This window comes from Triturus cristatus, chromosome 7 (assembly GCF_964204655.1).
Source record: "Triturus cristatus chromosome 7, aTriCri1.1, whole genome shotgun sequence".
Lineage (NCBI taxonomy): Eukaryota > Metazoa > Chordata > Amphibia > Caudata > Salamandridae > Triturus > Triturus cristatus.
The window spans coordinates 417,206,092-417,227,027 of NC_140590.1; the positions used below are offsets into that span (position 1 = coordinate 417,206,092).

At 44.9% G+C, this 20,936-nt stretch overlaps 1 protein-coding gene across 7 annotated transcripts in view; it reads left to right on the forward strand.

Annotated features, from left to right (window-relative positions):
• The window catches only part of LOC146809833 (histo-blood group ABO system transferase 1-like), a 691,528-nt gene that overhangs the window by 469,416 nt on the left and 201,176 nt on the right, over positions 1 to 20,936 (forward strand). Inside the window, exon 1 of one of the 7 annotated variants that reach the window (XM_085616690.1) lies at positions 11,250 to 11,356. The exons of the other annotated variants lie outside the window; for them this stretch is intronic. Within the exon in view, the coding sequence (XP_085472816.1) occupies positions 11,274 to 11,356 (83 nt within the window). The 5' untranslated portion in view covers positions 11,250 to 11,273. Of the gene's footprint in view, positions 1 to 11,249; positions 11,357 to 20,936 lie in introns of those variants that run through there. 7 annotated transcript variants of the gene reach the window in all.

Below are 20,936 nucleotides of genomic sequence, written 5' to 3' on the forward strand. Positions count from 1 at the left end.
GGTCACACCCAAACCTTTTGCCTTCCTCCCCTCTTTTGCTGAACATTTTTGTAGGCTTACGGACTGTCCACAAACAAAGGGCTGCATACCTCCTTGTAGTGCGTCTGGAGCCAGGGCAGGAAGGGAGGACCTCTGTACACTTCAAAGGCATGTCTTTGAAGTCTCCCCTTTTTTCAGAGGCACCAACGGGTACAAGTACTTGATCTCAGCCACCACCACTTCAATACACTTCTGGACCTGTGGATACTTGCCAGGAAGGACTGCTATGCTGCTGAAGGACTTCCACTCTGGTGGACTGCACTCTTTTGGACTATTGCTTTGCTGTGCTGATCTGATGCCTGCTGCCTTCTTGCCTGGGTGAGGACTGGACCTGCATTTCTTGAGCCCCAGAACCCAGAGTGACTCCAAGGGCCTCCTGATCTGAAGCCTTGGGGATATAACAGGCTTCCAACCCCTGAAATTGGATTCTGTTATCTGTGAGTCTGCCCTGTCAAGTGGTGCCACCCCAGTCCTAGACCCTTTGAAATGGGCATAAGGTGCTTACCCACGGAACTGTCACATCATCTCTGCTGAGCGACGCATCCCTGAGCAGAACTGATGCTTTGCCGCTGCTGCTTGGATTGGACCCATTGCAAAAACTTGCATCTCTGCCGCAACCGACATCTTGGACCGCTGCATCGCCTTCAGAACTCCCAGTGCGTAAAACTTCCCCTAGCTCAGCTCCTTGCATTCCTCGTTGACGGCAGCCTCGACGAAACCGGCAAGACTCCACATCACAACTTCACTGCTCATCCAAATCGACGCATCACATCCCTGACACCGCACTTCACATCGCAAACCCTGTCGACGGGATCCTCGATGTCGATGCAACAGGACTTTGCCTCATCTCAGAACTGATGCCTCACCCCAGCTGCACGACTCGTCTCCAACATGGATCTACACAAAGCTCCGCAACCACAATTTAAGATACTTTGTTCAGAGAGCCTAAGTGGGTGCCTGTAGCTGGCCTGCACTCCATCACGGTCAGCTTGAACTTGTGCCAGTCCGGTGCGACCAGATATCCCTTGTTAGCACTTCGTGATGGGTTTTTTGCACTAGATTGCACTATAAGCATTATAATTCAATAACTCAAGTTCTACAAATTCGATTTTTGTCATTTTGGCCTTGTTTTATCTATTAAAGTCAGGTCTATTTTTCTTACTTGGCATGTTTTTTTCTTTTTGTTTTTTTTTGTTTTCTCTGTGTTACAGTTTGAGGTGTTTCACAAGTACTTTACACATTGCCTCTAAGTTAAGCCTGACTGCTCTGTGCCAAAGTACCAGATGGTGAGCACAGGTTAATTTAGGGTATGCCTTCCCCTTACTCAGACTAGGTTTGTGGTTTCTGCTTGACCAAGGCTCATGCTCTAGCCAACCAGTTACCCAATTTCTAACACAACGCATCTCCTCTTCTGCATGTTTATAAACCCGAGCAGAACCAACGCATCACCACTACGGCATGGATTAGACCCATCGCAAAGGCCTGAAATTTCACCGCAGTACCATTGAAACGTCCACTGTGAAAAGCATCCTCGACGTAGGCCCTTACATTCTTCGTCGACAACAGTCTCAACAATGACTTGCTCCGAAACACACCCTCGCGGGCACAGTCCACCAACAGTGACTTTGCCAACATTAGGCCCAAATTGGCAGGTGGTAATCTAGTGCATTTTTGGGGCAAATACAGACCTCCCTACAGGGTTAGTAGCTTCCTCGTTAGCCCAGCCATTAGGTTTCTGCACAGATGGGGGCATAGACATAACAAGCATTGCCAAAGCCAATTGTCTCACCTATGCGAGAAATATTGGCTTAGTCAATGTGTTTTATCCATGTTGCCTCAGCATGGGTGACAGTTGGAGAAAAAAGTGATATGCCGCGACCAGCACTGGCCACTTCACAACACTTTCTGTCTCTCAGGAATGCAGTTCAAGCAACACAACACAAGAGGGGGTGGAAGCGATGGGATAAATAACACAATGCAGGAGGGGATTGGGAGAGAGTGGGAAAACGATGACGACTGGGTAACGATAACAATGTGGGGCAGGGTAATACTGGAGAAGAAAGTCTGCAAACACACTCACTTTTATGGAGTGCTGCAAATAAAATAAAAAAGTAGCTTCTAAAGCGCAAGCAGTGGAAGAACATGGTCAAGGACGAGGTACTTTGGACATACCACTATTCTGAGATCTATAAATGATGCATCAAAAAGGTAAGCAGCTAAGGCTTTATGTCAAGTCTCTTCCAAAATGTTGCAAACACAAATGGTATGTCACACCAAGGACATAAGTCATGGGCACTGTCCACCTTCACATTTGAACAGCACATTTGAAGGTTATGACAGATCAAGTAAAAATTATTTGAAAAGAGCAAGAAATGTTGCTACTGTAGAAACATCCAATTACATAAAATGTATGCAAAGCCAGCTTTAAGATAAATATAAAAGAGTTGAGAGTACAAATATGGAGGTGCTGAAACGCAAGCTTTTCTTTATCCATAAAAAGTAGGAAATTATGTTCTGTTTAACTACATTTACATTAAAAATTCCTTCCTAAAATTGCTAGTTGAATTAACGCAGTGGTAATGGAAATTTCATCAATTCCAGAAATATTTCATGAACCTTAAAGTGTTGAGGAGGATGAGAAACATTATAATTGTAAAGATACCCGGATTGCTTGCTGCCAGGAAGTAAGGGCCAGATCTACTAAGAAACCATTTTGCGATTCCCTAATTGAGAATCCTTGCAATTTGCAATTAGGTAATCGCAAAACCGCATGTAGGAAAGCGTGTTGAACACTTTCTGTGATTCCCAGTGGGAAGCAATTGACATACCTCATGAATATTAATGAGGTAGTCTGCAATTTGCGACTCAGGTCAGCAGACCACCATGTCTGTGATTGCTTTATTTATTTTTTTTGTAAGGAAGCCTGTTTTCCTTAAAGGAGAATTGGATGCGTTACAATAAGAAAAATTAAAAGTTTTCGTTACATTTTTTTTAGAAGCAGCCATTGATCCCTTGGACCACTGCCTGTTCTTAAAAACGTTTTTCGCCTACATTCCCAAAGGAGAAGGGGTCTCTTGGGGACCCCTTCCTGTTTGCGAATGGGTTACCACCAGCTTGAAGTTGGGGGTAACTGAGAATGTTTTGCAACCGCATTCCTGGTCGCAAAACATTCCTACATACCAGTGCTACTCGTTATTAAGAAGGTACGCCCTTAACACGCCCCTTCCTAATAGCAACTCCCAAACCACATTTTACGAGTCGGTCTTAGGTTACCGTCTCCCAAAATAAGGTTGATACATGCCAAAAAGCATTTTACCAGTCGCAAACGGCCTCATTGGTGTGTGTGCAACATGAAACATTGAAAAATGCACAAAGGTTTTGCAAATTACCTTGAACTTCAACTTCATGGCAATTTGCGCACCCTATTAGCAAAATCGCTAATATTTTTTACTTTAATGCATTGCATTTAAGCAATCTCAATTTGGGATTCCTTAAATGCAATCGCAATTTAAGTAATCGCAATTTAGCGATTGGTTAAATTGCAATTTTTGCATTTGGGATGATGCATCCCAAATGCAAAAATACCGGTCGCAAAGGGGAAGATTCTGAGAATCTGCCCGTTTGCAACCGGTTGCATGTGCCTGAAAATTAGGATTTTTGTCAAAATCCTGTTATTTGTACAAAAGTCTCCACAAAGTCGTTAAACCGCTAAACTGTGTTAAACCCACCTGCCCTGCTGGTCAGTAAAAGGCAGATGGGCAGGAGAGCAGGAGAGAGTTGTTTATATTTTCTCTCCTGCTGTACATGGCATAAGCACTACAAACTTCCTGGAGGAAAAGCCGCCTCCAAGAAGCAGAAAAGAAAACAAACCTGCACTCGCCCTTCCCAGGTCACCTTTTTACAGCCCCCCACCCTGAAGACCCTTCCAGTTTTCTCTTTCCTGCTGTCCCTGTTCACCTTTTCCTAGACCCTCTGCCCCCTCCACTCCTTGCATCAGCCTCATGCTCAGACCAGCATGAAATGCATGCCGTTGCAGAGAGGTGCTAGGTAGCCCCCTCCACCCACTTCCACCTTTCATTAAAATGGGGGAGTGTGGAGGAGCCACATTAACAGCTCCCTCCAGCAGAATGTATTTCACGATGGGATGATACATTTCAGGACGTTTTAAATTGTAATAAGCTCTCTCTCTGGCATCACACATCCCTCCATTCAAACTCGGACTTGTGTGCTTTGTGTTGGTTTGCTTACAGTATTTTTCTGACCGGCTCATTGTGTACCTGTCACAGAAATACAGCAAATTTTGCTATTTTTTACCGTGAATTTATAGTTTTGCGGCCCAAAAATTTGGCAAATCGATCCGCGATATCCTGGCGATCTGAAGAACGACAATTGCTCATTACAAAGTTGTTTGCTGGATTGAACAAGCACAGAAAATCGACACTACTCAGACGATGATGATCCAAAAAACCGCACAATAAAAGCAACCGGCCAGCAAGCCGAATTTCGAATTTAAAAAGTAATGTGGTCCATGTGCATGCCACCTCCACAAATCTTTACTTTAATTATTTGTTGTTAAAAACAGATACACTAATGACTCCTGATTTGCAATTTACAGTGGTGGTGATTCACTCGCACCAGATGCTTAATTCAGATGTCCCCTAACCCAGGGGCCGCCGGTAAGTTTAGGAGGGAGGGGGCGGACGGAACACACACGAACACATACAAATACAATTTCACAGCCATGAATTCACGTGTGCACACACACGCTCAGACACACACACACACAAACACATCCATTCACAACACTCATTACCAAACATTTATACATACACACTTACCTGCAGATCTGTCTCGAAGGTCCCAGGAGGCTTGGGACAGCTGCCTTCCCTCATTGGCTGACCTAATGTCAGCCAATTAGGAAAGGCAGCAGTCCCAACGTCATCACAGAGTGGGATGGGGTCAGTGAGACTGCTGACCCCGCCCCACTCTATGATGAAGTGTCACTGATTTAAACCCTGGCGCACCCAGGGTCGAGCGTCTAACTGAAGCGCCCAGGTGCAAGACAATCAATGACGCTGCCCATCGTCACTGAGGGGAGGGCCTCAGGAACCTTTGCTGAGCTGAGGAGGTCACGCCCACAGGAGCTGTGACTTCCTCAGTCCAGCAAAGTTCAGCTCAGGCAGCCAGGAGCCTGCGCATTTAGCACATGTCTGGCTTCAGGCTGCCTGACCTGAAAATGAACAGTGTCTGTCAGGCTGACCTTCGTTCAGCCTGACAGACACTGTTCATGAGGGGCAAAAGGTGGGGGGCTTGGCCCCTTAGCCCCAATGGACCAGCAACGACTACCTTGACCCCGCCAAAACCCCTCTTCCCCTTTCTAGGTCCCCAATGTTCAACAGTACAGGAATATCTGGATCCTCCTCAAAGATGCATATGCCCTATAGTCACCCAGAGTTTAATTTATAATAAAATAAAAAGCGCAGAGGATCATATGTTGCCACTGTCTGCCAGAAGTTTCCGAGATTAAAATACAACACACTGTATGTACAGTAAGAGACAGCTTCTGCAGCATTTTGTCACTATATACAGCCAGGCACAGTTGTACACTAGCGCACTGCTCATCACACCACTAACAAAAAATATAAGAACAAAAATTCATTCCGGCCACGTACGTCTGGCAAAACAGCATTGAGGCTTTCTTTTTGATGGAAGAAAGATCCTTGCCTCTGAAATATCGTACATTTATTCTCAACGAGAGGTCATTAGGAAGCCAATGCAGGAGTTTTTAAAAGGCTTAAATAATGTTGAATTCTGAATACAAGGTACACACACCTTTAATTCCAAACCACGACTGCTCATCTTCACAGACCGAATCAGATTCAGGTCTTTTTTGAAAACTACAAAATGCGCTGCAATGCTCTTTCTAAAGTCAGATTGTGTGCTGCAAGAACACCAATCAAGTTCGCGTGAGTGTAGGAAAGTGCCCTTTTTAGGTTTTACCTGTGTGAAATCTATTGTTAATATATATCTTAAAAGGGGATTTCATCCCTCCCCCTTGCTTTTCATTGGTTCCTATGCTTGTCACTTACTTTCCCTCCATTCCGATTGGCTATAGCATACTATTTCCTGTTCTTCCTTGTGTGTTTGCTCCTATCAGTTTCCGGAGGACCAATTACTGTTTCCATCTGCTTTTGAAGCTGTGAACTTTTTTTTTAATGTTGTGCCTGCACCGGGCTTGCATGCATATCATGACAGCTCTGATCATAGCCTCCCTCTCATACCAACTGCATGTGCCAGGTCAGTTTCATGCCGGCTCATTTATCATTATTGTCTTTGTCGTTGTTGAACAGCCTGACTTATGGCTGCCTCTCAGGACTTTGCCTTGTTTTAATGAATCACATGCGATATACCTCTCACCACGTTGTTGTTTTGTAATTCCCTCACTGCCAGTGTACTCTGTCACTTTAATAAAAAGGACACATTCATTTTTGTCATGCACAGGGAGATTAAGTGATTTACACAGAATCACAGGATTTGAGCCAACCCGAGACTCGAACCTGGTTCCACAGTTTCCAAGTCGGCAGCTCAGACCGTTATGTTACACCCTCCTCTGATTGCTCCAAGTGTTGTTCCCAGTTACGGTGTGCACACCCAGCCGCTGCTTGAATTACGAACTGTTTGAGTTCCCTCTGGACGTTAACAAACAGCAAATGCCTGGCTGCGGGCCAGCACCGTGATTCTCAAAAACATGCATGACAGAAATAAAATGAATGGTTTACATCTTTTTGGTCACACAGTAAACGATGTCAACAAATGGTGGTGTCCTCCGCATGGCTGCTGTCTGCTTAAATGTTAAATGTAGTTTTCTGGTCAATCAAAGTGAAGAGCATTGTTATTTATGTCAATGATACAGGCCGCACCCTGCTATGAAGTCCTCTTTCAATGGCGGTGGTGATGGGTTTATTATGAGACGTTGAGAGGCGTGGATCGTCGAGCACCATGTTTAAAGTGAGTCAACATCTCTTGACAATGCTGCGTAGAGCAGCGAAAAGCACATTGGCCTGCAAGAACAGCAGGTGGATGCCATTTGTGTATATTCAAGCTGAGAGCAGACACCTAATATGGCAGGCTAGTCAATGCTTAGACACCTAATATGGCAGGCTAGTCAATGCTTTTGAAAACGTCAGGTTGGTGCCATATGTTGATGGTGAACGTCATGAGCCCACAGAGAGGGACTAGGGTGGGGCAGTGGGAGGTGGAGGTGCTGGGACTGTAAGAAAAAAGCACCATGAACCATTCCCTAATCTTTGACTGCATTGCTTCGTTTCAAGCTAGCCAGACACTTACAAACACCTGTTCATTCCTGCCCGGAGGAAGCCAGCTCTTAAGATGCTCGAGGCACGTGCTGTTTACAAACCAGCATACCAAGATACACAAGTACAATTGATAACTCAAAAACACAGTAGTTATGTAATTAGCCAGCATGATAGTTCAGTGGGTTAATGTCCTATCATCAAGTTGTGTGGGTCACAGTTAGAGATGAAGGCAGAACAATGCCGCCTTTCATCCTTACCCGAGTAGACAGTCCTCCTGGGTAATTAGCTGGGAGCATAGACCAGATGCCCGAATTTGACTTGGAGACCTGAAAAGGAACTTACGATCATTGAGGGGCTGCCCCCATACACACCCCTCTTTTTCGCATAGTATAAACCTATTCATAAAATACCTGTGTGAACAGTGAGATCGCCACCGCTCACCGTCAGACCCGCCTGCATTTTAATTTCAGTGCCGCCCTCGTTCTTTTACAGGTTATATTTGGCGCCGCTGCATTGGGAGGTAAAAGGAAAACCATTACCGGCCTAAAAATACAGCCTCTAGTATTAGGAGGACAAAGGCAGCAGCGGGGCGTGTCGTTATGGTTCAGGCCTATGAAAGGCTCAGTGCAAACAGCTTTGTTCTGAGCCAGGATGCATCAGGTGCGCGTGCTACTGTGCTGACGCCCAGACGCAGTGTGGCTTCCCAACTCTGTTGTGACATACCAGGGGCTGCAGGGGCGGTTCTTTTATGGTGAGTTTTGGGTAATTCTAAATTGATAATTTCTGCCTTTTGACTCAGCCCACTGAAGCGATATAACCGGCTGGTACCCAGGAGACAGGGCCACCTGTGCAGGGTGTGACTGTACCACTCAACTCTACGAGTAAATAGAAAATAGTGTCATTTTCCTTCTCAAACGCCAACTTTTGAAATCCTATTCTAACGAGGTTTAATTGTATAAAATAAACACCCTGTGTCCTCTAAAAACCACCATTGCTTTTACACTACTCGGCACCCAGGTTCTTTGATAGTTATAGCAGGGAGTGCTAGGGTTGAATGGACCCAGTCGGGAAACAGCCACTACAACGGGCCGTTTCCACGCATACATTTACCCACGCATGCTTTACAACAAATGCGTGATTACCACGAATAGCCTTTACCACGCATTCCTTTACTACGAGATACATAGTAAAGGAATGTGTATTAAAGGCTAAAATTAAAAAAGGATGTTTGGGGGGGGGTCTCCCCCCCCAAAAAAGTGGGCTTGTGGGGGTCTCCCCCCCACAATAAACGCACCTGTTTCAGACGCGATGTGGAGGCAATCGGCGTCGTTAGAGGAAATGGAAAAACACTTCCGCTTACAGCGTGGCTGCAACTACTTGGTGCAAACTTTCCTTGCTGTTGAGCATATTTCACGTCTCTGTAGTTCTTTCCTAGTGCACTAACCTAGTGCACTAACCGTTATTGTCACAAAAATCTGGGGAAATTACACGTAGTTCACAAAGTCTCCCCTGCAGACCCGGCTCTAGGAATTTTTATTTGGACGGGCCAAGGGTGCATTTGGATGGGCGACTGCAGGCCCTATTTGTCGCTTACATATCTAGCCAGGCCTGCTTCAGGGCCCTCCTTTATCTCTCCTTAGTCTTACAAGGCCCAGTAAAACGCGCTGTTTTCCAAATGTTTTTCTAAATATTATCTGTCTCAATAATGTGTTTTTTTCATGTAATTGTGGGAAGAGGAGGTTTCTGAGGTGGGAGTATCAAGCAGGTTACACTACTCGGGCTCCCTCTGTGCGAACCTTCAGGGAGAATCCCTCATTACTATCTCCACAAGTGCCCCTCATCTCTCCGTAGCTCCTCCATAACCTCCTCCTTAGATTCCCTCACTGCCACCCTCCAACAGTGCCCCTCATCTCTCCAAAGCCACTCCTCCATGACCTCCTCCTCGGATCCCTCACTGCCACCCTCCAACAGTGCCCCTCATCTCTCCAAAGCCACTCCTCCATGACCTCTTCCTTAGATTCCCTCACTGCCACCCTCCAACAGTGCCCCTCATCTCTCCAAAGCCACTCCTCCATGACCTCCTCCTCGGATCCCTCACTGCCACCCTCCAACAGTGCCCCTCATCTCTACCAAGCCAATCCCCCATGACCTCCTCCTCAGGTTCCCTCACTGCCACCCTCCAACAGTGCCCCTCATCTCTCCAAAGCCACTCCTCCATGATCTCCTCCTCGGATCCCTCACTGCCACCCTCCAATAGTGCCCCTCATCTCTACCAAGCCAATCCCCCATGACCTCCTCCTCGGATCCCTCACTGCCACCCTCCAACAGTGCCTCTCATCTCTCCAAAGCCACTCCTCCATGACCTCCTCCTCGGATCCCTCACTGCCACCCTCCAACAGTGCCCCTCATCTCTCCAAAGCCACTCCTCCATGACCTCCTCCTCGGATCCCTCACTGCCACCCTCCAACAGTGCCCCTCATCTCTCCAAAGCCACTCCTCCATGATCTCCTCCTCGGATCCCTCACTGCCACCCTCCAATAGTGCCCCTCATCTCTACCAAGCCAATCCCCCATGACCTCCTCCTCGGATCCCTCACTGCCACCCTCCAACAGTGCCTCTCATCTCTCCAAAGCCACTCCTCCATGACCTCCTCCTCGGATCCCTCACTGCCACCCTCCAACAGTGCCCCTCATCTCTCCAAAGCCACTCCCCCATGACCTCCTCCTCGGATCCCTCACTGCCACCCTCCAACAGTGCCCCTCATCTCTACCAAGCCAATCCCCCATGACCTCCTCCTCAGGTTCCCTCACTGCCACCCTCCACCAGGGCCACTCATCTCTCCAAAGTCCCTCCCCACATGACCTCCTCCTCGGATTTCCTCACTGTCACCCACCAAGGGGTACTCATCTCTACGTAGCGCCCTCTCATATGCATTTCATTTGTTGTATAGCGCTACTCATATCAGTGTAGGGTGTCACAGAACTTTACATCACGCACACATACAGTGACAATGAATCAGTAAATCAGTCTACAGGGAATGCCACTTAAGCCAATGAGGATTACAAGGTGTAGGAATCACGTCATTCATACTGGTGGGCAGTATATTTTAAGAGGCTTAGGTATGGGGAAACACAAACTCAGGATTTAAAGAGTACTCCATTGGTTGGGGGTTAGCTTTACTGATAAAAATGTATATCTGCCCAAACAAACTCTTTGTATCATAATGAAAGACTGGGGAAGTTCTATCTATATCACAATACACAAAAAAGGACAGCTCTAACTATACCATTCAGGTTTGTATGCAGCTCTTTCATAGGTCACTGTCCTATGTTAGGATTGTAATTTCTGAACTGCAAGTAACACAAGGATCTCTGTGGCAAAGGCAGTAACCCACTGAGCTATCCACATAAAATACAGTTTATCTGCATTTCAAAACTACCAAAAAGACAAATGATTGCTCTCCAACAAGATCATAAATCACCAGAGTTATCTGGACATTATTTTATTATTGTCTTGCATCCCTGGCAGAGTCCACCATGAAATAAATAGCCACACATTCTCTTACTTGCTTGGTTTCTCCTCACAGCCCAAATTGAAAATCAGCTGCAGGGGCCAGGAAAGGTGATTCAGGATAAACAAACTTCTTTTCTCCAGCACTGTGTAGAAAAGGATATATCCATGCAGCAGGACAGAAAGCAAAGGTTACCTGGTGCCAATGAAAGGATTTGTCCCCTTCGCCCCTATTGTACCTGCAAGAGTGGGCGGGGACACAGCCCACCTTACTAAAAGAAGATGCGTGATTGGGAGTGCCTGTGAGAGCTGAGAGCCCAGGTCCAATCGCGCAACTCTTAAAACAGGAACAAAAACAACGTTCGGAGGAACGTTTTAAATTAAAGTGGCCATTTTCTATTGGACGTCATGCAGTCACTGCGAGGGCCAAGGCTCATGTTTGGGTCTAGAACCGGGCCTGCTCCACTGTCCAATCAGTGGGGAGAAAAAAGGTAGGTAATGTATGTACTTGCGTACAAAACTCTCATGAGTGACCCAAGCAGACCCGCAGCTGGGGTAAAAGATGCAGCATCCGGCTTCAGCGTTCTTGCGAGACTATGCTCATAACATACCCCAGTTTACGATTACGGTCTTTGCATTGCATTTACAGACGTTTTTTGCCATGTTGCGATTTCTCATTAATGTGTACCAGAGGTGATACTTTCAGTAGGTTTACAGTGATGCAAAATGAAAAGGGAGTTTAACCGTCAAGATAACTAAAGACTTTTTGACGCAATTAACATATCTCATGGTGATCTCACAGATACACAGTAGCTGCAGCTACGAAGTCAAAACTGTGGTCTTGAAACTACAGCTTAAGTGTTCACCATCCCTTAGAGAAAATCAGCCCTACCGCAACAAACCAACAGTTTGTGCTCGGAAGAAAACAATGCGGTCCTCCCCGCAATTTAAAATATGGAACTGATCACTCTTGAAGCATATCGACAATGGATTATCAAACAAGATACTTTGTAATGTTTTTTTAAATATTTAAGACCAAAGGAAGTGACTAAGCAATAGTTCTGAACACATTCTGAGTAAAATATATATGCATATGTGGCATGTCACGCAGTTTGGTGCTCACTTTCCCTCCATGTTAAAGAACAGTAGATGTTTCAGCACCCAGGCTAATGTGCGGCATAGCTAAATACATATAAGGTCCCACAGGTGAGACAGAAGGCATTGCAAATGCTTGTTTTTTGTATTACTTTTTCTATGGAATTTGAATTTCCTCTAGCAGAAACAAACTCACAAGTTAGGTGCAATTTAGAAGCTAATCTCACTGAATTTTGCAGAGGACAATTTACTGTGAAAGTAGAAGTAAATTGGTTTTGGACAGCTCATATTGAATACTAGTATTAGTAAAAAACATTAAAAGAAACTCATTATTCATCTGTCAATATAGAGTGTTGGTGGGGCTTATGGAGATTTCCAACAATGCTAGAACCTGAAAAAAGCTATATCTGTTGGACTAAAGTGTAGACTAACCGAGTCCCGCTTGCCAGTGACGAGCAAGACAGCTCTCCAATGTATTCATGGGAACCATGGACAAGTTGGACCTAGTGCTGCTCTGCTCTGTTTGCTTGTCATGGGAGATTTTGGTGCCTGGTGATCCTGAAATGAATTGTTATCTGGGAAACTCCGGAGGACCCAGAAACTGAAGCCTAAGCATGCTTTGCATGCTCCTGTGCCCGGATTGTGGACAAGAGGTATTGGAGTTTTCCCTGAAATATCCCTGCCTATTTTGTGTAAATTAGAGGTGGCCAGTGAAATGTAAACTCAAAAAACGTATAAAATATTTCCATTACAAAACTTCCATGGGAAAACAGAGATGAAGAGTCCTCATCAATTCCACAGAGATATGACGTCATAGTTTTGCGAAATAATTATTCAAGCAAAAGCTTCTATATTACTAGGCCACCTGCACACAGGAGAGCAACTCCCAGGTAACTGGAGAGCGACTGGTAACTCCCGAGCTACTTGTTGGTGACTCCTGCTCTAGTATCTGGATTATGGATGTGCACCAGGAGGCACCAAAGGGCAAAAGAGGACCGGGTAGAAGCGTTATTTCTGCTCACTTTGCAAAGTTAAATCCCTAGGTCCACCCACAGGCTAGATTTCAGACATCACTGTGCACAATCTGTCTGGAACCCAACATGGTGACATCAGAAAGTAAACTTCCCCCAAAGATAATTGAACAGGGCCCAAAGTCTGCAGTCGGAGCCCACAGGTTTCGCTCTCGGCATGAGTTCAGATTTCTGACTGTTTAGAATTCACAACGCTTTTTATAGCTGAACATGGAAACTTTCACCTGCCACAGTTTCGCAGGCCTAAATTTGAAAAAGTTTTATAAGTTACTTTTTTTGTTTATGAAGGCATATATCTGTATAGTTTCAGTTGTGAAACTAGAACAGCTCAAGTGCAAACACACTTATTTTTTTTACTCCACATGAAATATTTCCTTCCCCTACATCTCCACCAGTTATAAAGCACGTGCCCTTCTCCTTGCCACGGTGGGAATTTCACTTACAGAAAACTGTCTATGTAAATAAATTGGATGCAAGTGTGAAATTGACTTCTATGAATTAAAAAAGTCATTCTGCACTCCTAAAAAAAGCTATTAGTTCACACTAATGTTCTTGGGTCCCACCTACTCGTGACCGTATGAGCAGTACACTGCCTGCAATGTGCAACAACCCCTTCAAAATTCACTTTTCCTGATAATTGTTTGCAGCTCCTTCCCATTGCTTACAGCAGCGTGATATGTGATGAAACGAGCACTGGTGGTGCTTTAGGTGCTGGAAGAGAGCCAGGGTGAGAGCTGAAGCCTAGCAATATGCCTAAGAATATTGAACCCATGCTATCTGGGCAGTCAGGTGCTCCAAGTGCTACAAGCATGCATGCTGCAGTACCAGCTCCTGAAATGGTGGCTAGACAGTTGGAAAGTGAGTAAATATGCATTTACTTCTGGCAATAAGGCCATTAACACAGTCTAGGGCCCAGAATAGGTCTCAATAAATTATTCCCATGCTCAACCCTTAGTAGCTTGGCTGGGAGCAGGCAGGCTTAACTTAAGAGACTGGTAGGTAAAGCATTTATAAACACCATTTAAGTGCATAATTAAGAAACAGCACCCAATAAAAATCCCACACCAATTCATAAAAATAGGAAATATTTTAATCTTTAAAATGACATCAAAATGACAAAACATCCAATCTAGGGAACCGGAGATATGATTCGGACATCTGGTCACGCTTGAGCAAGACAAAGTCAAAGTTTGAACCGACCACGATGGAGCCCTGCTCAGGTACCCCTCACAGTAGGCCTCAGTCGAGATTTTATCTTCAGACTTAGAAACATTTCTTGAGCTTTTTCTTCCGGGGACCGTAAATGCTTTTCACCAGACCGGATTCGGTGAGGGTTCGCCAGCTTGCTTTCCAGGGAGCTCCCAGTCAAACTCTAGAAGTCCGACCTCTGGAGCTTTTCAGGGGGATGAACCAGCAGTTCTGGCCGGCTTGCGGTTGAAAGTGGGTGGCTTGGCTCTTGCTGTTGAGTTGATCCCCTTATGGAGCTTTTTTCCAAAGTTGCTCCAAACTTCTGAAATTTCTTCATGAAGCTCCTCTTGAGGGTCCAACATGTCCAAAACACAATCCAAGGGTCTGAAATCTCCAGGATGGTCCTTGAAATTCCCACAATGCACCTGGACAAAGTCCTTACAAATCCACTGGATTCACTCCAGGCAGAGGATTCTTGGTGGTGATGGTCCAGGTGAGTTCTGATAACCTGTAGCTTGCAGGAAGTCCACTTCTGGTTTACTCTTGAAGCAAGGTACATCCAAAGGGCTGTAGTTCCAGATAATGCAGCAAGAAAAATCAGTCAGAATGCAACTCCTGATGGTGCAAATCAAGTTTCCAGCTTGGCAAGCCTTCTTCTCTTCGTTTAAATCAGCAGCAGATCTGAGAGGCTCTGCACCTCTCACATATTTATTCAGTGTTCTCTGAGGTAAAGCAGTAGAGAACTCCTGTCCAGTGAGGTGCTGGACAATGCTGGGCAATACCCCAGAGCATGACCACCTCCTCCAAAGTGTGGCATAATCTTCTCCCTGAAAGCACTATTCCTCCAAAATTCAGTGTGGCTGAAATCCCAGCAGAGGAGCAAGAACTGGTTAAACCAACCTCCGGTATGGCTTATTTCCACACATCTCCTCCCCTACCATCTGCAAATTCCTGCCTTAAGCCTGCCATCTGGCTGGGTCGGAGAGGCCTAGGGTAGATGGACCTCAGGAGGTTCAAAAGAGGAATACGACTGCATGTCCTATTCCTCTTTTGAACCTCCTGATTTACGACCCCTCCCTCCAGCTCTGGCATTCCTGTGAAACAGAGCTCTCTCCAACAGATAGCCTCTCTCTGGGTGCGCCACTTATCACTTCCTCAGAACAGCAAGGCTAATCTTGTTAACTCTGATCAATCAGGGGAGACCACAGGAAGGCTGAATTTTGGCTTACAAAGTCTTATAACTTATGTTAGGATAATTTTCCACAATCGCCTATTGTTGAGTTTATCAATACCATTCTCCTAACTCCTTGAATGGTATTTTCATTTAATTCCTAGCGATAGTTATGAGTTCATAAACTATTTCAATGCTATCCCATGGGGCTGACAAATGCAAAAAGAACTATTGATGGACAGAATGCAGAACAATATCATACATTCTTCCCAGTACAGAGATATGGTCCTAAATCCATCGTTCTTTTGCTCACCATGCCATTCCAGTTTGGACCCAGCCATATGCAAATCAGTTTTGATCCTGCGCCCAATGGGAACAGTCCAGCCCGAACTGCCAGGCCAGGTCCCCCTGGACTGGAAACAAGCATGCTAGGACCGGTTTAAACCAGATCTCTTGACTGGGGGTGAATGTTTTGATTTGTTCTGCATTCCATCCATCAATTGTGTGTTTTTCGATCCCATGGGGCCAGGCGTCTACAATGGAGAAACTGCAATGTGCGATTTCTCCATCATCAGAGCATATATATTATCTTTTATAAGGCCCCTGCTTATAGTTACAGGACTGCTCACCCCTGGGACACATGAGGAGACTTTAGGGGTCCTGAATATGTCTAAATAGTTTTGATCCTCACTCCCAAGTGCTTCTAGCTCCAAAGTCGATTTTGAGAGGCACTTAACAACCATGCGGAAAGTGAAATGTTCAATTTCTCTATCCTCAGAGCATATAAAACATCTTTTATAAGGTCCCTCCTTATAATTAAACACCTCCCACCCATGGGACACCCAAGGGAGACCACAGGGTTACCTAATATGCAAGATTATTGTAGATTAACACTTTTAAGTGCCCCTACCTCCAAGTCGAGTTTGGGCACAATTTACATTTAAAAGCAGTGCTGCAATACAGGGCTGCTTTTAAAATGACCTTCGGCTAACAGTAGGGCACACCTACAAGTGCAGAACGGGCAGCTGGCCACTAAACTGCCATGCCCTATTATATAATAAGGACTTATATGTAGTTTTACTCCCCCTGCCCTATTATGTACTGGGGACTTATAAGGTAGGTAATGCCAATCATAGGTGTACCCTAAACCCTTACTGTACCCTAATGTATGTGTGTGTTTTCATTGTGTTTTGAAACATTGCACTGGCCAGGGGCCTTGTTAGACAGAGCACATTGAAAATTAGAGTCAATTACCATCAGTACCAGTCGGCAACAAAAATGGGGTTGCACAGGGCATACAGGATGACTTTGTAACACATACCTACAGCGTCGGAGTACTGTGAGGGCGTGAAAGTGTCTATGGTGCTCATGCCACAGTCCAGCCTTGCTTGGCATCTGTGCTGTTGGTGGCCCTTGACCTACATCTGCCCCACCATGCCTGGTGCCAAATCATTGTGAATCCTATCAGAAGAACTGACCAGCGTCGGAATTTACTGGTGAGTCTCGGGGGGGAGGGGAGGGGCAGGGTGAGGGAGGAATGAAGCCCTACATGGTTGGGCAAGCAGCGGGCTAGGCTTGAAGCAGGCTATGCGAGGGCACACTCCACCGCAGGGACTAGTCAGCTGGTGACCCTGCTGGAAGCATAGAGAAGGAACGCTTGGACTTGGGATTTGAGGGACAATGGGGGCAAAGCCAATTAGTAGCGAAGAGCATAGCGCAAGGTAAGTGTGAGCTCACCTACTCCGAGAATGTAAAGGAAGACAAAGAAACTGCATAAGAGATCAAGAACTATAACACAAAACAAATAACCCAGACGAATCCAGAACAAAACATGAAACCCTAAAGTTGTTGAAAAGTAGCACTCAAATTCATAGTAACTCATCCAACATGACATAAATAAGTACCTCCCACACCAGGAAGTATGCGATCTACAAAGACAGGAGCAATAAGGGAAAAAATCAAAACACTTGGTAATGACAGTAGGCCTATCAATTTGTAAGAGGGCTAGAACTGCAAGACATGATGATCTGCTTTCAACTATTAACTCAATCACTAAAACTGCAAATTCCAAAAGTCAAAAAGAGGAAACTCCCAATTTTTCCACTTCATATCAGGCAAGCTACAAATCCTAGATAAAAATAACAAAACAGCAATGCATATGAAGTGTCAAAGCCTGAAAGAAAAAAGAAAGTGCAATGGTTAAATTCAAAACACTGATTTTTTAGCAGTGGAATAGCAGACATGGAACAAAGGTTTGCAGGAATGGCAACTTATTCATATGTTCATGAAGTCACTAACAAGGCACAACGTTCAACACAAACACAGTTGTAATAATTTACCAGCACCACCACATCAAAAATATCCAAAACATTGTGAATGCACCACCTGAACACTGAATTGATTAGAGAGAGAGAGAGAGGACGAGCAATAAAAAACTAACTAAAAAAATTGTGACTTTAAAAAAAAAAAGGGCTTAGCCTGCTCCTAGCGCATGTTGCTGATGACGAGGGGAGACTCTGCATGGTTAATGGACTTAGTAAGCCTGATAGTCTATCAATATCGGCTCTGGGACCAAGATAGCAACAATTTACGCATCGAAGAAGATCCAAATTTTCCTAACGTCCGAATTACACCCTACGTCACACTCAGAGGATATGTGTACTTGCTGTGTCTTGCCCAGTGGTCCAAGCGAATAACACCTCTCACTTCTTTCCGATACTACCAGTGTTAAGAAACCGACAGCACTGGGAAAACCCTTTAGACTAAAAAATAAGATTGAGGTGTTGGCACTATATCACACCCAGGGCCTATGCGTACCAGCCGGGTTTCGCCAAGCGGTATGGCCTCGCCCCTGTATCAGTAGTCCAAGTGACTAAACAACCTTCATGTATCCTAGCTTGTTGGCTTTCGAAGAAAGGTTAACCTCAGTGGGATCGCCACCGAGGCCACCTTGCAGCTACTCAATTGGACATATGAAGTGTACAAAATGTCAAATTTCTGTTAGTGGCAACGTGCCCAAGTAAATGTTTTGCGCTTCTTCCTAGTATGCCATATGCCAAATGCTGGGACTAAGGATTCACCCCACAGATTCAGCAGACCTTTCAATCAATTGCGGTGTCTGTTCACCTTCCCTGCCGCACAGATCTTAATCAATTCGTATGGGGTCCTTTTCCTTCGGCTGCAGTCGGGCTCGAAGAATCCATTTTTAATGGCTGGCTCACCTAACTTCATGTGTCATCTAACTTTATAGGGTTTTGGGAATGCGTGCACCCCTCCAAAAGGGCCAGAGAACTCCGTACTGACTTTTGTTAAACATATGCAGAAGAAATCACTCCATTCCTACTAGCTGCATATAATGAGGCTTTTGAGCTGGGAGTATTGCCCTGATCCCTTAGAGAGGCGATTGTGATAATCCTGCTCAAACTGGGTAAACACCCTAATTACTGTGCATTATATTTGCTGCAGTGCCTGATAAATGTGGACAAAAAAATCCTGGATACATTTTTGGAGAATACACTGCTCCCACAGATACCTAGGTAGATTAGGCCTGACCCGACTGAATTTATACTGAACAGGTTTCAGCAAACAACCTACATACGCTTTTTGCAGTGACTCATCAGATTGACCCAGAGCTGTTGGCACTACCAAAGTCATTCAATTCTATTGAATGGTCATTGCCGACGACAATTATAGAAAGATTGGGTGTATGGGTAAAGTTATGCTGAAATTGTTCTTACTTTTATACTTAGCCCACTGCCAGGGTTAAGGTCAATGGTCAATTACCAACCCCAATCACAATTAGTAAAGGAACACAACAGGGTTGCCTCTTGTTACCCATTCAATGTGCTCTGGCAATGGAACTGCTCGCAAACATATTGAGGTAATACCATCATCATAAAGGCATAAAATCGGGGACTTGAAAATCCTTGCTATGAATGTATGTTTTTAATATTAGTCAAAGATCCAGCACAATCATTCCTCTGATCATTTAAGAGCAGCCCTCTGTAGGGGAAATAGGGGGTCCCATGGACCCCGCAGACATCCCCTTGCAGGTGGGTGACGTCATTGACTGCACCCGCCTGCAAGGGGATCTGTAAACCCCCTCAAAAGTGCAGACAGGTTGTCGTCTGCACAGTGAAACATGGAACGGCACAGTGGAACACGGACCGGCTGCATCAAAGCCGCTCCTCATTTCACTTGAAAGCACTGCCCCCATGGCAGCACGAGGTCGCGGCTGCCCTGGGGACAGCGCATTCTGTGTCATAGGGTGCACTTTCTCTGTTTGCGCAAGATGCACCTGTTTTAAGGTGCACCAGGCGCAAACAGGGAAAGTGCACCCCAATACACAATATGGCCCCAATGTAAATATATTGTGAACTTCAAGAATGTTTCTCTAAACATCAGCGTATGAGTTCTGAAAAGACACACATTTTCATCTGGCTTTTAAATTTGGTATACATATATTAATTCAACCAAGCAAAAACTTCTAAGTTAGTAGGCTGGGCTGTGCACAGGAGAGCTACTTCCAGGTAGCTCAAGAGCTACCAGTAGCTCATGAGCTACTCGTTAGAGAAGCCTGCACTAGCCTTATCGTTGGCAAAATGCTGAATGTCTCTGGCCAGCAGTCCTCTCAATATGGAATACTGAATGGGAGACTTCTCAATGTACATTTAGCAGTCCATGTGTAGGCCTTCCGCGGCCTTCTCCAGAGATATTTAGGGCTTATTATGGACATATCTTGCAAACAAATGGCTGTAACCCTAATTCCATTTGCACATTCTGAACATATATGGATTTTGTTGTCACTAGTTTGTGTTTTAAGCCTTCAGATTTCGCAATGATATGATACTGCTGCCAACTAATGTTTAGTCTATTAGCTATACTATGGTAAAAAGTGTGCTCAATTGATCTATGATGTGTAATGCCCTCTAATAAAGGGACAAATGACAGTAGTAGGTGTTCCAAAATGTAATTTTTGTGTACTGTATATATCTTCTAAATTTCGTTTTGTTGGCTCTGACATTTTCAGAGTGGTAGGGTGTGTGTAGTTTAATGTGCCTGATGGTGTGTAGACAATATGTTTATCTTTTTGGAAGCCACGATTTTAAGTGTTACTAAATGCCTTATTCGTCGTCTGGTCGATTTGTGTGTTGCTCAAGGCTCACCACATAGGTGACTGCCTATTTGTGGTGCATGTTAAGTCCACTCAGTACTGGAGGTAGAAAGGGTTTCTTCACACATTTGCCTAAGATCATCCCTTCATGTGTAACCCAACTACTGTAATTCACTCTAGATCTAGTAATTTTGTAGAAGAGTAGATTGCTCTCATATGCCCCTAGCAGAAGCATTAGCGCTTAAATATCCTGGCCTCCCTCAAGCTACCACCAGTGCAAAAAACGATAGTGAACATATATAAGGTGCACATTTTAATCCTGTATTTTTTTAAACCGATGACATGGCAACGCTTTAATCAAACTAAAATTGTGCTTCTCCGAAGCCATTTAAAACAATTGAAGTGTTCTGTAGTCATATATCTTAGTGACATGCTGATGAGTTGTACAAAATTATGGCAATAAAGGTACTATA